The following is a 15,717-nucleotide window of genomic DNA, read 5'->3' as shown; positions in this document are numbered from 1 at the left end:
TGCTCAGTCGTGTCTGACTCTTTGCGACCCCATGGACTGCAGCCTACCAGGCTCCTCTGCCCATGGGATTTTCCAGGCAAGAGTACTGGAGTGGGGTGCCATTGCCTTCTCTGAAGAAAAGAGCACAGTATTTTGAAAAGGATATTTTCCTTCTGTCACACGAGTGTATGTTCCTTGATTCTTTGTCTTGTCACAACAAAGATTTGGAGTGATGGACATTAAAGCCCCTCGGCGTGTCATAGCTCTCAGGTCTTGGATAGACCGTGTTATAGCTCTCAGGTCTCAAATGGACCGTCTTATAGCTCTTAGACAAATCAGTGTTACAGCTCAGTGTTACAGCTCTATTTTATTTAGAAGATAGCAGGAAAATCCATCTTCAAGGCATGACGGCATGTTGATCCACGAGGAGAAGAGCGCCCCAGCGCGGGAGAGAGAGAGAGAGAGAGCTAGCTTTGGCTCCTCTGTTTATATGTTTCTCTCTCCCTGGGCCTGTCCTATGTAAATTGGGCCAGCCAGGAGTGTTTGTTTTACCTGAAGTCCTCACTCCGGTCCTCGGACCTTCTTTTGTTCCATTCTCTCGGGCTTTTCCCTTCCTTGTCTTGTACCCACTGCCATTTTGGACTCCTTTTCCCTGTTCTACCTACCTAACACTTCCATCATGCAATTTGTTCATTCCCTATCACAATATTAGCCTCATGTTTTTTTTGTTTGAGGGCTTTTTATAGTCTTTAGAGAAGGAAATGGCAACCCATTCCAGTATTCTTGCTCGGGAGATCTCATGGACAGAGGAGCCAGTCGGGCTACAGTCTGTGGGGGTCCCAAAGGGTTGGACATGACTGAACAGCTAACACTAACTGGCACTATAGGCCTATATGATTTCAAAAATAATTTCTAATTGTGTGGCACTTCATAAGCTTAGATGGAAATTATTCTTTTTGCACAAGGCAGGGTATAAATAAACCATGAATTTTATATGTTTATTTCATTTCCGTGATAAAGCTTTTTAAAAATTACAAGAACTTCAAAAAATTATTTTGGAGGGGTGAGAGTTCTTGTTTAATTTTTATTTACTTAGCTATCTGATTGAAATCACTTTAACAATATTGTCTACATATTTTCTCTTTAAGTATAACATATATTTTATCAAAAATTTTAAACCCAGTTATTATTCTGTTATTAGTCATAGTTTTAATTAACAATTCTGAAACTCAGTTTTAATTTGAGATCATTAAATTTTCTTTAACTAATCTTTGCAGGATAAGAATGCATTGCATTTGTTTTCTGTAAATGGCAAGTATCTAGGGTCTCAAGTCCTGAAGGAACAAGTATCAGATATATGTATAATTGGAGAGCACATTGTCACAGGCAGCTTACAAGGATTCCTGTCCATAAGAGATCTCCACAGGTAAATAATAAGAATTATTAAAGTATCACTTAGGAAAAGACAGTAATATTTTAAGAGAATAAAATCTGTAATTCTAAGATTTCTAATCTTTTTATCATTTATTATGAACATGTTTTTTTTTGGTAACTATAAAAAAGTTGGGGAAGCTAAATTATTTCTGGATTAGTAAATAAAATTTGTATGTTGTATACATATATGTATATATTGTATACATTTTACCACAATTACAACAATTTTTTTAAATAGCCAAGGAAAAAAAACAATTTTCAAAGTGTCAAGCCTGCATTATGGATTTGGGAATATGTCCAACTATAGCTTCAATTTTTTTAGGAACTAAAGTTGGGTTGGGTATTTTTTTAATTGAAGGAAAATTGCTTTACAATGTTGTATTGGTTTCTGCTGTACAACAACGTGAATCAGTCATAATTATACATATGATCCCCTTGCTCTTGAGCCTTCCTCCCCTCCCTTCAGCCCACCCCTCTAGGTTATCACAGAGTGCCATGCTGGACTCCCTGTGTTATATAGCAAGTTCCCACTATGTGTTTTACACATGACCATACATATATATATATATCTTTGCTCCTTTCTCAATTCGTCCCACCCGCTCCTTCCCCTGCTGTGTCCACAAGTTCGTTTTCTACATCTTCATCTCCATTCTTTCCCTGAAAATAGTTTCATCAGTACTATTTTTCTAGATTTCATATATATATATATACACATTAATATATGATATTTGTTTTTCTCTCTCTCACTTCATTCTGTATAACAGATTCTAGGTTCATCCACCTCACTATTACTGACTCAAATATGACTGAGTAATGTTCCATTGTGTATATGTACCATATCTTCTATATCCATTAATCTGCCAATGTACATTTATTTATGTTGCTTCCATGTCCTGGCTATTGTAAATAGTGTTGCAGTGAACACTGGTGTACCCATGTCTTTTAGAATTGTGATTTGCTCAGAGTATATGCCCATTCGTAGGATTGCTGGGTCATATGGTAATTTATTTTTAGTTTTTTAAGGAATCTCCATACTGTTCTCCATAATGGCCGTATCATTTTACATTCCCTCCAGCAGTGCAGGAAGGTTCCCTTTTCTCCACATCCTCTCCAGCATTTATTGTTTATAGATTTTTTGATGGTGGCCGTTCTGACTGTATGAAGTAATACCTAATTATAGTTTTGATTTGCATTTCTCTAATGATGAGCAGTGTTGAGCATCTTTTCATGTGTTTATTGACCATCACTGTCTTTTTTGTAGAGATTGTCTGTTTAGATATTCTGCTCATTTTTTGATTGAGTTGTTTGTAAAGTTGGGTTTAAAATATTTTTTTCAGTTGTAATCAAATAAACTCTTTTTCAGGCTAAGTCTAGCATATCTGTTCATGTTATGTATATGTGTGTTTAAAATTGGTGAAAGGCTTTTGTTATTTAACCCAGTGAGGGAAAAAATCTTTGTAAAGTAAGTACGTTTTTAACTTTATGTTTAACAACTTATATTCACAAAGCACCCTGTTTTCCCTTGCATGCCCAATACATTCTTTTCTTTTCTTTTCTTCTCTTTTAAACTTACTGTGACTTATTTATATGCCTCTTAGTATCTTGGCCCCTCCCTAAACCCTTTCTTCTTAATAGTTTCCTGATCCAGAGTGTTCTCTTACTGCCTTCATATTAAAATCACTTCTGTATCAATATCACTTTCGATTTTTATATTTTCCTTCTCATTTTTGTCAATCTTTCCCATGTGGTAGAGCATTAAGTCTACATTTCAATGATATCTTTCCAACATTTTGTATTACAGCCCTGATTTTAGGGTATTGTTAGGAGAATCCCAAATTAGAAAAAATTAATGGAATCTTATAGCAAGTTAGTCTAGAGCATAGTGTGTACATCTAAAATTCTTCATTCTCTAATCATAAAAGCTGTGAGCATTTATCAAAATGGCATGTTATATTTTTATACCACATTACATTTTAAAATATATATTGCATCCTTTATGACAAAGCAAATATATTGACAAAGCAATTTTATTGACCTTATCCCCCACCAGCACATACTTTTTGGGCTTTTACCCTTTTGTTTATCCAACTTTCATTTGTTAATCATTTCGTGAGAGCACATAAAATGGTTAGAGGGCAAACACATGTTGGAAGTAGAGAAAAAGTGTATTAAGTATTTTGAGTAATGCTATAAATATCGGCTCTTGTGTCACTCAGGTTTTCTGAACTTAAGTTCCCACATTTATAAAATTAGAATGTATAATTAGATTACTATTAAGTTATCTTCTAGTTATAAAGTTCTATGAATCCATTGTATATCTGTGTAATTATGTGCTTTCTATTTCTCTTCTAGTTTGAATCTCAGCATCAACCCATTAGCCATGCGATCACCTATCCACTGTGTTTATGTAACCAAAGAATATAGCCATATTCTTGTAGGATTAGAAGATGGCAAATTGATTGTAGTGGGTGTTGGCAAGCCAGCTGAGGTAAAACCTAGCATCACGGATTTAGTTTCCCGTACTTTTGGGGATTCCCTTGGTTCTTCTTTATTCCAGCTAAATCAGACGCCTCCATTATGGATAAACAAACTGAAAAACAAATTTGATTTTTCAAAGTACAGTAAATGAAAGTGAACAAAGCTAGTATTCAAGAGTAATAGTTATATTATTATATTATTGAAATCATATATTTAGCAGTTTTCATTTATAACTCTAGATGAGTAAGAAAGTTCTTTTATTCTGTCTTTCCAAATGTAGATTTAAAACCACACACTTGCATTTTTAATATATATAAAAGCATTTATAAAATATGAAATTGGACTAAATAACAAAACAGTTTAATTTATTAGTCTTTTGTAAATTTGGCCATGCTGTGTGGCTTACAGGATCTTAGTTCCTGAACAGGGATCCCACTTGAGCCCTGGCAGTGAAAGCACTGAGTCCTAGGCACTGGACTACCAGGGAATTCCCCAAACTATTTTAATTTCAACAGATATTTAGCATAATTGTATATCAGTTGTACTTTTGTAAAAGCAGCTTTCTGTTTTTTACTTGGAACTACAAATATCCCCATATAACGTGCTAATTCTCAGTGAGTTTCCTATAGTTCCTGTAAATTTATTTGCCAATGGCTTATTAATTACTGAATATTCAGATATCATAAATCTAAGACTATTCCTAAGAAAAGTTAGAGGCTGTACTCCAAGTAATCTAGTGATTCTTTTAGAAAATTTATTTTATTACATAGACTCATATTTAAGCATTATAAATTTTTATTGATATCATTGGTCTTTTCTGAGAAATCTAGAATGTGACATCTATGGGGGTTATTTCAAGAGAAGACATTATTGAATAACATACTGTCATTGGTAATAAATCCATTATAGATCATATGAACCTCTTTGCCAGATACTTTCTTCCAGGATATTAATAATAAAAGAAGTCTTACTAAAGTGCCTACAACAACATTTAGTTTCAGGTCTTAATGGTTCTCCAAATAATGTCAGCATGTCTATATTTCAATATTCCACTTAGGTATAAAATATTATACACATTTTTACATTCAGTAATAGAGTTTCTTGATTAATATACTTCCCAGGTAGATTTCCCTCTTGTCCTTTGCTAATGTGATGATTACTTGAGAACTCTGCTCAGATACTACTCTTTGAGTATACTTAAATGCCTTCAAATTTGCCTGTCCTCCAGTTCAGGCAATTTGTTAGCTTACAATTTTACTAAAGTTTTAAAAAATGAAATGCCCTTGTGCACACACATTAAAAAAAAAAATTAATTGGAAAAAAAATACCTAAATAGCTTCATTTCCTAGGCCTAATAAGTCAATGTTCTGTAATATTTACCAAATAAGTTTTTGGTCCTCATTGAAAGATTTGTGTAGTCTACAATAATAGAATTTGAATTGTGTGTAGATTTTGATTAAAAATATTTTTTATCTATTTTTACATCTTTGTGAAATTCGTCTCTCATTAGCTGAATTATGGATCTACTTTAGTAAATAATATAATTGAATGCTTAGAATTCTGCATAATTAAAATATAATTTTATGTGAACTTTTATATAATTTTATGTAGAAATTAAATAGATCAGTAGTTCTGAAGAGTTCTATTTCAACATCTATTTTTATCTAAAAGTAAAAAAATGTTGGTTAATATGTATTTTTAAATCAGTATCAGTTTTATATGTTATGCTGTCATACAGAATCCATATTTGTAAATTAGGTGTTAAAGTGGAACTAGATGAATAGAAATAATGGTTTTGGAAATACGTCTGGATGAAAATGCAGAGCAAACATGCCAAAATGTCTTTGCTTGAGGCCTGTCTTTTATCATTAATGAATGTACCCTAGAAAAGTAACCATTAAAAAAGGGTAGCAGATAAAGCACCGTTAAAAAGTAGATTATTCTTGGGAAAATAATTCCAACAAATCATATGGTTAGATAGAGAAATGTTATACATTCAGAGGGGCATTAACCCATTGATTCAGTTAATTTTGATTAATAATTGTTATGTGCCAAGAAGTGTGCTAAGTCGTAAAAAATTTAATGGTGGAAAAATATGATTCTCACTTTCAAAGAGCTTATGCTGTTCTTATTTTTTAAATTACTTTTTATCATTCTATTGATAAAGAATTTTTCAATTTCTTAGATCAAACTATTTAAAAATTACTTTCTTTTCATCAAAATGTTATTTTACTTTCTTCTTATGATTGTGATTGTCATTAATAGTACTGTAATTAGGAGAAAAATCCTCAAAGCTATGTGTCTTATTAGCGAGATTAAGTATAATTTGAAATTATTTTAATGAAGTGAAATGTAGTTTTGCAAATACATAATGTAAGGGAGTCTTGTAATTTTGATATAACCAGCACATTTAATTTAAAAATTTATACATTAGCATTTCATCTTTCTCAACTAAAAGACAATCAGTGTAGAAAAGTCTTTCTTTAATTATTATTAATTAAGAATCATTAAAATGTTAATGATTCTGCTAACCAAACCTATTCCTATTTCTTTTGCACTCTACAAAATCATTATCTTATATGTTAATTTCATTTATTTTTTTCATACTTAATAACATTTATTCTTAATTTCTCTGGATTACTTTAAACAGATGCGCTCAGGTCAGCTTTCTCGAAAATTGTGGGGATCTAGCAAACGGCTCAGCCAGATCTCAGCTGGAGAAACTGAATATAATACTCAAGATTCCAAGTGATTGTTATTTCTACCTTCTGTCATGGATAACTGAAATTTGATTTATCACTTTGTCACTTTAACCACATCTCTCAACTATCTCAAATGCTTCAGGTCTGTTATCCCTGAAAATCATTCAGGGTTTACCAAAATTTGGTATGGCATATAAATTTAGTCATAGGTATTACTGTTATCTACTTAAAAATTTTCTGGTTAACATTATTGAATCTATCTTATTAACTAATTCTTAGTCTATACTAAGATGAATTTGAGAAAAGACATTTGATTAGATTTAGTGGTTTATTCCTGAGGATAATTAGATCTTTTAAAAAAAATAAACTTCTAAAAATGAAGAAGTTAGATTCAACTCACTTATTATAAACAGCAAAAGTTGTATTTCTAATAAAAGAGTAGATAGAGGTAATGGGACAGTTGAGAGATATGGCTTTTAATACTTTCTTTAGTTAATCATTCTATTTACTGACCACCATATTTAAAAATATGATTTATTTATGGAACGTCTGATCAGAGGTAATATTTGAAAAGAATCTGTTGCATACTTGTATTTTTGAAACTGGTACATTGGCTCATCCCACTACTACTTAGCATATTACTAATGAGAATTTATTGCAACATATTATAATCCTTAAATAATAAAGGTTGAGTAGGAATAAAAGAAACTAGAGATACATTTTACAGATATATTTCACTAGTAGTATAGTTAAGGAAAAATGCTAATTATGATTTTGACATTTGGGTCCTGTATAGCATTTGCAGTGCAATTTATATATGCAGAGTACAAAATTTCTTGGCTTTTTCTTTATTAAACACTATGTTTTCCCTCAATAATTTTTGCAGTTATAAATGATACCCAAATAATTATGTTTTTACTTATTTCATATGATTGATGAACTGAAAAGATATGCATAACTTAAACTAGTCATTTAGATGTAGTAATTTAAAAAATAGACATTTCTGTTTCATGTTATGTATAATTTAGGATTACAATTTTATTATACATACCTAGATGTTACACTATGCTTTGCTATTCAAGATTTTAAAGTACTGATAGATTTATTTTAGAATTGAAAGAGATTGTTAAACCTTCTACTTTTGTAAGGTCATGTTTTGAGTAAGGTCAGAAAGCTTTTACAACTATTTGAGTGTCCTTAATCTGAGATTCCACAGGTTTTGAGAGAATTTATGAATCCCTTACAATTGTGAGGAAATTCTGTTTGTTAGCTGCTTTTTTTCTAGGAATGGGTGGTTGAGTAGCTTTCTAAACGAGGACTGTGAAAAAAGAGGAGGAAAAAAAACGACTTTTTTACGACGACACCTTTTAAAATAATAATATTCTTTTTTTTATTCCAGAAACTATAGAATTCCTTTTATCCAGTTGTCTTCTCAATTGAATCTTGAAAAAATTTTCCTTTGCAGTCCTCTCCTGTTGCCTGTTGCCCACATTTGTCTAATACCCTTTTCTTTATAATCCTATGAGAGAGTAAAAAATATATGAGAAGTGAAGGATTCTGTAATAGGGAAACTATTTGATAGATTTGATTGGCTTGTATAAGAGCTAGCAAAAAGTTGTAGATGAATATTCTTTGCAGTCATTTAAAATCCTCTCTTTTATCAGTAAAAAACTTATATTTAGGTGAATCACACTGACATAAACTGATGCAGCATAAAGTAGAACATCCGTAAATGTGAAGGTTTCCTTTTTGGAGGACTTCAGTAATGTGTGGTAAAAATGCCTCAAAATAAATCAATAGAGATAATTATGATATATTAAGATTAATTTCTTCTATTAGTTTTTTCATTCTTATAAAATATTCATCAATATTTTCATTTTTCATCTTATAAAATGTAGGTTATCCTCCAAAACCTATTTTGTTAGGTTTGAAGTCAAGAGAATCGAAATGATTGATTTTTGGTATTTTAAATGTTGAAGTTTTTTTAAAAAAGTTTCTAAATCAAAACTTTGGAAATGTTTCTTTTGCCTATTTAATTTAGGGATTTTGGTATAAGGCTGCCTTCTTTATTTTTAAGGTTATTTAATACTGGTTTTGGAAGTTATTGACTTTGGAAGTTACAGAAAAGTTTGACTTAGATTATTAGGGGGAAATTCCTAAATTTTTGGTACTTTACTTTGCTACTGTTGAGATGGAGTAACTAAAGAAGCAGGGTTCATTTTATAGCACAAACATGAAGAAGTTTTGTTCACAGTAGATCTTCTATCTAGAACAATAGTAGATGTTCAGAGCAGTAGAATTCATCCTTACATTTTCCGAAAAGTGAAAACCAAAATCTCAAAATTTTGAGAAAAGTCTTTGAGAATACTAGCAACAGTCTAGAAGAATGGAACTTAAAGTTTATTAAATAAGCAAATACAGTAGTAGCTTTGGTTGAATAGGGCTTCCCTGGTGGCTCAGCTGGTAAAGAATCTGCCTGCAATGCAGGAGACCTGGGTTTGATTCCTGGGTTGGGAAGATCCCCTCGAGAAGGGAAAGGATACTTATTCCAGTATTCTGGCCTGGAGAATTCCATGGACCATACAGTCCATGGGGTTGCAAAGAGTCTGACATGACTGAGCGACTCTCACTTTTGGCTGAGTAATTCCTCTTTTAAACAGTTTAGACCACTGAATTAAAGCTTGCTAGGTAAAATCACTGAAAAGATACACTTTGAGGGATTCTGGTGTGTTTAGATGTTATCCATACAAATTAGTTCTGTATTGTATAATGGGAGAGATGAATAGGATCATTAATGCAGTAACAGGTGGACATTTTAGATGATAAATATAATAACTTAGCTGTTATATGAAATGTGTTGCCTTGAAGAACTTTTCTTCTGCTTTTGTTTCATGACACAAATGAAATCTCTGCATCCTGATGATGTGGAGTGATTTATAGTAAGATACTGATTTTATTTTTAGAAAGTGAGGTCAAGTATTAAAACGTATAATACAGGTACTACTCATTTAGAGAAAAAAGAAGCTTTGTAAGACTTTTTTCAACTCTTCCCAAACAGTATTCTGTCATTACTTAGATAAAGTTGGAGGAGAGAAGGGGAAAATAGAGCAGGGCATGAATGAGCCTGACCAGTTGTTTTAAAGTCTTATAAGCCTGTGAAGCTCATGTCATTTATGAATCAATTTCTATTAATTTCCTTTAGTCACAGTGCTTTTTCAGGTCACATCCTTTTGTAGACAAGAAAATGTCAAGTATTCATTTTTCATTAACCAAGAACAACAGTGAGGCTTCCTTTTTTCTCTGTGTTAAGGTATATAACAATTATCTTTTAAGAACTAGTATTGAAAATCACTTTTATCCTTCTGAAGGGCACTATTAAACGTGTCCTCATAATTAATTAGAACTTAGATTTGAAAGTTGAATCTTAATCAAAGCTTAAATAGAAGTAGATAGAGGAAATTAACTTGAATACCCTATTTTTATTTAATGATGACACCATGACATGGCCTTTGCCTTTAAGTATATTTTATATTGTTATTATTAAAAGAATCACTAACGGAAATCTCTTAATTGAATTTAAGGAGCTAATGCTCCTTTTATATATTTATTTTTATAAAGTGAATAGCATTGTTTTTATCACCTTTCCAATGAAAAGATGCAAGTACATGGACTATTTTAAATATAAAATTACATAAATATTAAATAATATCATGTAACATGTAATATGATGTGTGAGTGTATATATATGAAGGTTGGTCTCTTCAAGTACATCATTAAATATGTCATCCATAAATAAATTCTTAAACCTGTCTTTAGGATATAGTTTTTGACTGATTTAAGAAATGAAATACATTCTTTTTTTTTTTTTTTTCTAAATCTAATCTGTTGTTATCAAGCAGACTCATAGCTTGTCCTAACTCCCATTTCTCTGATCAACTAAAACTGTCCTTTCCCCAGTAAGTGACTAGTCTTAAACATTTTTATCACTCTAAGCAAATACCATTCTCAATATTCTTTTAGCTTTATTTATTTATCATGCATACATTTGATTTGCTTTTAAACTTGATCATCCAGAACATTGTTCTAGAGAGTTTTCCCATATGAGAGCCTTGTCATCATTTCAGTATTATTGAAATGATCAGTCATCATTTCAATATTATTAAAATGTGGGCCACAGCTTTATTTAATTTGAATCTAGCATTTTTCAAGGTCATTGTTTCTTAACTGAGATTACAGGTAGACTTCTCTGTGAAGTTCTATAAATATACAGAAGTTTAGGCACTACTCTGGATACTTTGAACCTCTTTACTTGATATTCTTGGTATAAAAAAACTATGTCTCAGGGTTATTAAATCAAAATATTTTCTGCTATAGAAATTATACCCATTCATTTTTTATAAATCAGATCCGGTATTCACAGGCTTATTTGAAAGTAGGTGTGATCATTATCCTTGAGGACATTTGTTTCTAAAATTTGCTTGGAATGGCTTTCTTATCTGTTTTGCATGCCACAGTAACAACTAAATTTCCTTTTCAGTTTGCATTATGCTTCTCATAAACTCTCTTCAGACCTATCATATTTGAAAATTGTAACTGATATCTGTCTCCAGAGAAGTGTTTGCTTGTATTAGTTCCTAGTGACTATCAGTGAATATTTTACATATCTGAATTAGGTAATATTTTTAAGTGTTAATAAAATCATGAGTAACAAAATGCTAGATTTAAAACATTGACTTAGATCTCTTAAAGCTTTGAAGCTACTAATCAATAGTTTTCCTGATTAAAAGGATTGACTTAAATTCCCTAAGCACTTCTGAGGACTTTTGTAGGAGGTGTAGCCTCTGTATGGAAGTACTCCTTAATTTTTCATATGAAAAGTCCTAGTATTAAGAAAAATAGAGCATTAGCGTTTAAGATATTTAAGCCTGTATTGAGAACAATTAATTTTCTGCTTTAAACACATAGGGCCATCTTAGATTATAGAAATTATGATTTTCATCAGTATAAGAAAGTATGTAAAAGTGGCTATCTTACCAAGTACTTTTCTGATATATTGTAGTAATTCATCAAATATATCTTCTTAGATTATCTCACTGACATTTGTCACATGTGGGTGATTTTTAAAGAAACTGTAGGATTTGGACCTATAAAGCTAATGGCTTTAGTGAAAAAAGGGCAGAGATAAAGTTGTATTTACTTTTGTCTTAATGCCTTTAATCTTATGAATTGAAAATTCAAAGGAAAAGAACAAGTAGAAAGTCAGTTGGTCAACATTTGTTTTCCTTGATTTAATGTTTCCTTGGAAACTTATTTTGCAAATATTACCAAAATAATGATAATACCACAATATTGTCATTGAAAAGGTTACCCATTCTTTTTTAAAAAAAATTCCCATTCATTTTTCAAAGTTGGCTGCTAGTGGACTCTCAGTTGAATGCTAGTGGACTCTCGGTATTTGTGTGTGTGTGTTTTCACTTAAAATGGCTGTCTCATTATTTAAAATTTATAACTATTTTTGAGTGTACAAACTGATTAGCTATTTATAATACTGTTACAGTACAGCATTGTAATTTGAGAAAGAAAACAAATTAGGATTTAGGAGGGATTGAAAAAAAAATTATATTTTATTGATTAAAATATAAACTTTTTAAAAAGTCTTATTCCAATGGACCTTTTAAAATTTATTTTTGTAATAATATATTGTACTTAATGTGTATAAAATTAGAGGCTTTCTGGTAGCCAGTATTCCAAATAAATAGTTAATATTCAAATGCTATTTTTGTTGTTCCTTATCTTGGAAACATTTTCCCACAACATCTAGGCAATGTGTTTTAATATTTACTGGACTCAGTCTACAGATTCAACAAATATTCCTCTTGCATTTTGGAGGAAAAAAAGCTTAACTATGATAACATATTTTTCTCTTTAGAATACTAAAATTATATTAATCAATAAACAATTTAGAGAGTAGTTCTGGTAAGGTAATGTCAGTTGTCAGACTTAATTGAAAAAATTTCAGCCCCTTAGTTTCTTATATAGGTATTAAAGGGAATAATTTTAATCCTTTGGGATTTCAACTTTTTCATGGATAATTTTCAAAATATTTAATTATGGTAGTTTCTACATTTCTTCCAAAATTATCGCATACTTCAGTACATCTTACTGTTAAAGATCTTTTATACTTTTTATTTTTTTTCCTACTGTACTTTTTACTGGTCTCTCCAGTTCTTAAATACCATCACCAAAAAGTTTTTGTGGCTACTGTTTTACAGTTAGCTTTACAGAAAACCATATGGCTGGTCTGTTCTCTTCAGAAATTCCTAATGGGTATTGCTTTCCTTCCCCCAACTGTTTGCTTTTATATAGATTTGGAGCAAAAATATTAGCAAAAAATAATCATCTAACCAGTCATTTTCTGTCAGGTTCATTGCTATAGAAGTGAATTACATTAAGATTGAAAAATTTTGAACACGTATGATTTGCCTCACATCAGTCTTTCTGGGACCCAGATTAAATAGGAGTATGTCAGTGTTATAGAGGTGACAGTGATTTGAATGTGTGTGTGTGTATGCACATAGTCAATTCAGAGGAGAGGAGGATAGCTAAAAATTCAGAATTACTTGTTTAAAAAAGTACTTGCAAATTGTGCTGCTACTTAAATATTTAAGGAATTCAAAAAGTTATGTATTTATCATAAAGTGTTCCTTCTCATTTGTTCTACTGGAATTGACCATTAAAAAAAGACTATTAAGCCTTATTTATATCTGATTATTGACTGCAAACTGTGACTCAATGAATACTTGTATGCCAAAAAAAAAAAAAGGTTTTAAAGTTTAGATAGTTTTAGACTTAATAAAGATGTGTAAATAATTTTGATTAGTATTCTCATTATAATGAAGTTACTGTTAATTTGGTGCAATACATTCTTCCCTTTTTCATCCTTTTAAAATTAAATATATAAGATGTATGTTTTGTTTTGTTACATTGAATGTTTTAAAATTTTTCAATGTGTGTATATGAGCTCATGTTTGATTGTTTCTGTATAGCATGATTGAAGATAATTGAAAAATTTGCACATTTTTTAGTCATTTGGAAATTTGTATTCTAAGTTTTTAAGAATATGCATTTATTTTGTAAATAATAAATTAGCTTTGTATATGAAAATGGGTTTGAATCAAATAAAAAAGTGATGTTACTTTCTTCAGCTCATTTGTAATTCTCAATTTATATAGTCTGATTAGAACTTAACATTAGCTAAGCTATTTGAACTTAGCAAATTACAGACCTAAATGTAAAACCGTAACTATCACCTTACAGATGAACCTAAAAGAATGCATTTCACACTCTTCTGTCACAGCTGAAGAATTTGAGTTTTGGAAAGCTGAATCTTTTATAATGGGCTGCAAACAAACTTTCCTGACCTTTGCCCTGGAGGGAAACATACTGATGAGTAAGCAAACCTGCCTTCTATTCAGAAGGAGACTCTCTGCCTTCCAAGGTTGTTTGCTGTACAGATGTCCTTGAAAAGACATGTCCAGAACAGAATGGCAGTTTATACCTTGCTTTTAACAGACTCAGTTTCCCAATACTACCTAACATCCGCTAAATCTTGTCAGACCACCGTGTCTTAAGGACCATAGGGAAGAGGGAAGCTGCCTGAGCAAGGATCCCAGATCTCCAAAGTCTCCGCCACTGTTGCACCAGTGCCCCTTCCTCAGCTAACACGTTGGTTTACAGGTCATCTTGTATGAGTAGATAAGAGGAGAAAAAAGACCAAGCTGCATTTACAGAGGGGATGGCTCAGTATGTGAGTAAAGACAAAAATGGATAGCAGGTGAGTTGAAGCCTTACTTACAGGTGGTCTTGAAAAACAGTGGCAAGGGAAAACCATCTTGGTGGGCAGATCTTTAGTGGTACACCATGTCATTTACTTTGGGTGGAAAGAGAATGGGCCTAAGGTTAGAATATAGATAGGAATCATGGGCCAGGATGAAAGACCTGGCCAGCTGAGAAACATAAATGGAAAAAGATTTTTAAGATTGGGGACATGAAGGTGTCAGATACAAGTGTGTAGATAGACATATAGGATTAGGAAAGAAGCATGAAAATCTTTGAGTCAAATATTAGCCCTCGTCCGGAGCATCCACCGTGAAAGAGGCATTAAGCAATCAAGTGGACCAAACAAGAAATTCAGATCATGTCACGTGGCCCCTGCATTGGCCACTCTAGAGTGCCGGGAGCCAGCGTGAGGAATCCCACCCATGACAAGGTCATGCGGCAGAGATCTGATGTGCAAGGTTGAGTCAGATCTCAGGTTTTCCCCCTGGTATTTCCTGAGCATGTACCCCCCCCAAATAAGAATCCGCCTGCTTTTCCACTCTTCTGACATTCTCTGGAAAAAGTCATCTCAAGGCTTTAGTCTTCTGCATTTGAATGGGTGTTTCAATCCAAAAACCCCTCTGATGGCTTTTTAGCCTGCCTGCAGGACTCATACAGCTGCGCATGTGATTGAAGCCTCCTGACTGCGGGAGGCACAGGAAGCTTAAAACATTCTAGGAATGTAGGGGCTTCCGAGGAGTCAAAATCATTAGAATAGGACTGATTAAAGGTTTCATTTGTTGAGCCAATACTTGCTGCCAAATTTTCATATCCTCTATTTTTAGATATAGTTGGTATATAGAAAAACAAGTAGTGGACCTGGTATTAGCAACTTTAGATCTTTGAGTTGCGTGCTTTCTTTGTTATAACCCACTGCACCTTTGTTCTACAGGAATGTAACTTTATTTAGTACTTTGAGGGTGATGCAGAGTAAAGAAAAAACACTTCTAGGGAAAAGGAGTTTTCTGGTTGATAGACAATTATCCCAGAAGAGAGCCATAAAAATGTTAACAAGCCTCTTGGCCAGAAGATAATGTAAACCACCTGAGACCTTTTGTATACGGGAGGGTTTGCAAAAAGAAAGCCTTGTCTCAATTAGGGTCAGGAATGCTGCCCCTGCATAACCCTGCATATTCCATTATGTACAACTTGGGGTATATAAGCTGATTTTGAAAAATAGTTTTTGGAGTCTTGCACCGATGCTGGGCTTCCCCATGTCATTCTTTTCTTTTTCTGGCTGAATTCC

General features: G+C 32.3%; 1 protein-coding gene across 7 annotated transcripts in view; it reads left to right on the top strand.

The window, feature by feature from the left end:
* The window catches only part of NBEAL1 (neurobeachin like 1), a 164,060-nt gene extending 150,263 nt beyond the window's left edge, over window positions 1-13,797 (top strand). For 5 of the 7 annotated variants that reach the window (XM_040228765.1, XM_040228769.1, XM_040228764.1 and 2 more), the window contains 2 exons: window positions 1,257-1,405; window positions 3,766-4,810. In XM_040228765.1, coding sequence (XP_040084699.1) covers window positions 1,257-1,405; window positions 3,766-4,042 — 426 coding nt within the window. In that variant the 3' untranslated portion in view covers window positions 4,043-4,810. Of the gene's footprint in view, window positions 1-1,256; window positions 1,406-3,765; window positions 4,811-6,541 lie in introns of those variants that run through there. The other 2 variants (XM_040228771.1, XM_040228768.1) reach the window with 1 other exon arrangement.
* The last annotated feature ends 1,920 nt before the right edge of the window (window positions 13,798-15,717 follow it).

Source organism: Oryx dammah, unplaced genomic scaffold (genome assembly GCF_014754425.2).
Source record: "Oryx dammah isolate SB20612 unplaced genomic scaffold, SCBI_Odam_1.1 HiC_scaffold_27, whole genome shotgun sequence".
NCBI lineage: Eukaryota > Metazoa > Chordata > Mammalia > Artiodactyla > Bovidae > Oryx > Oryx dammah.
Note: the sequence above shows the minus strand (reverse complement) of the source record. Positions and strands in the feature narration are given on the sequence as shown.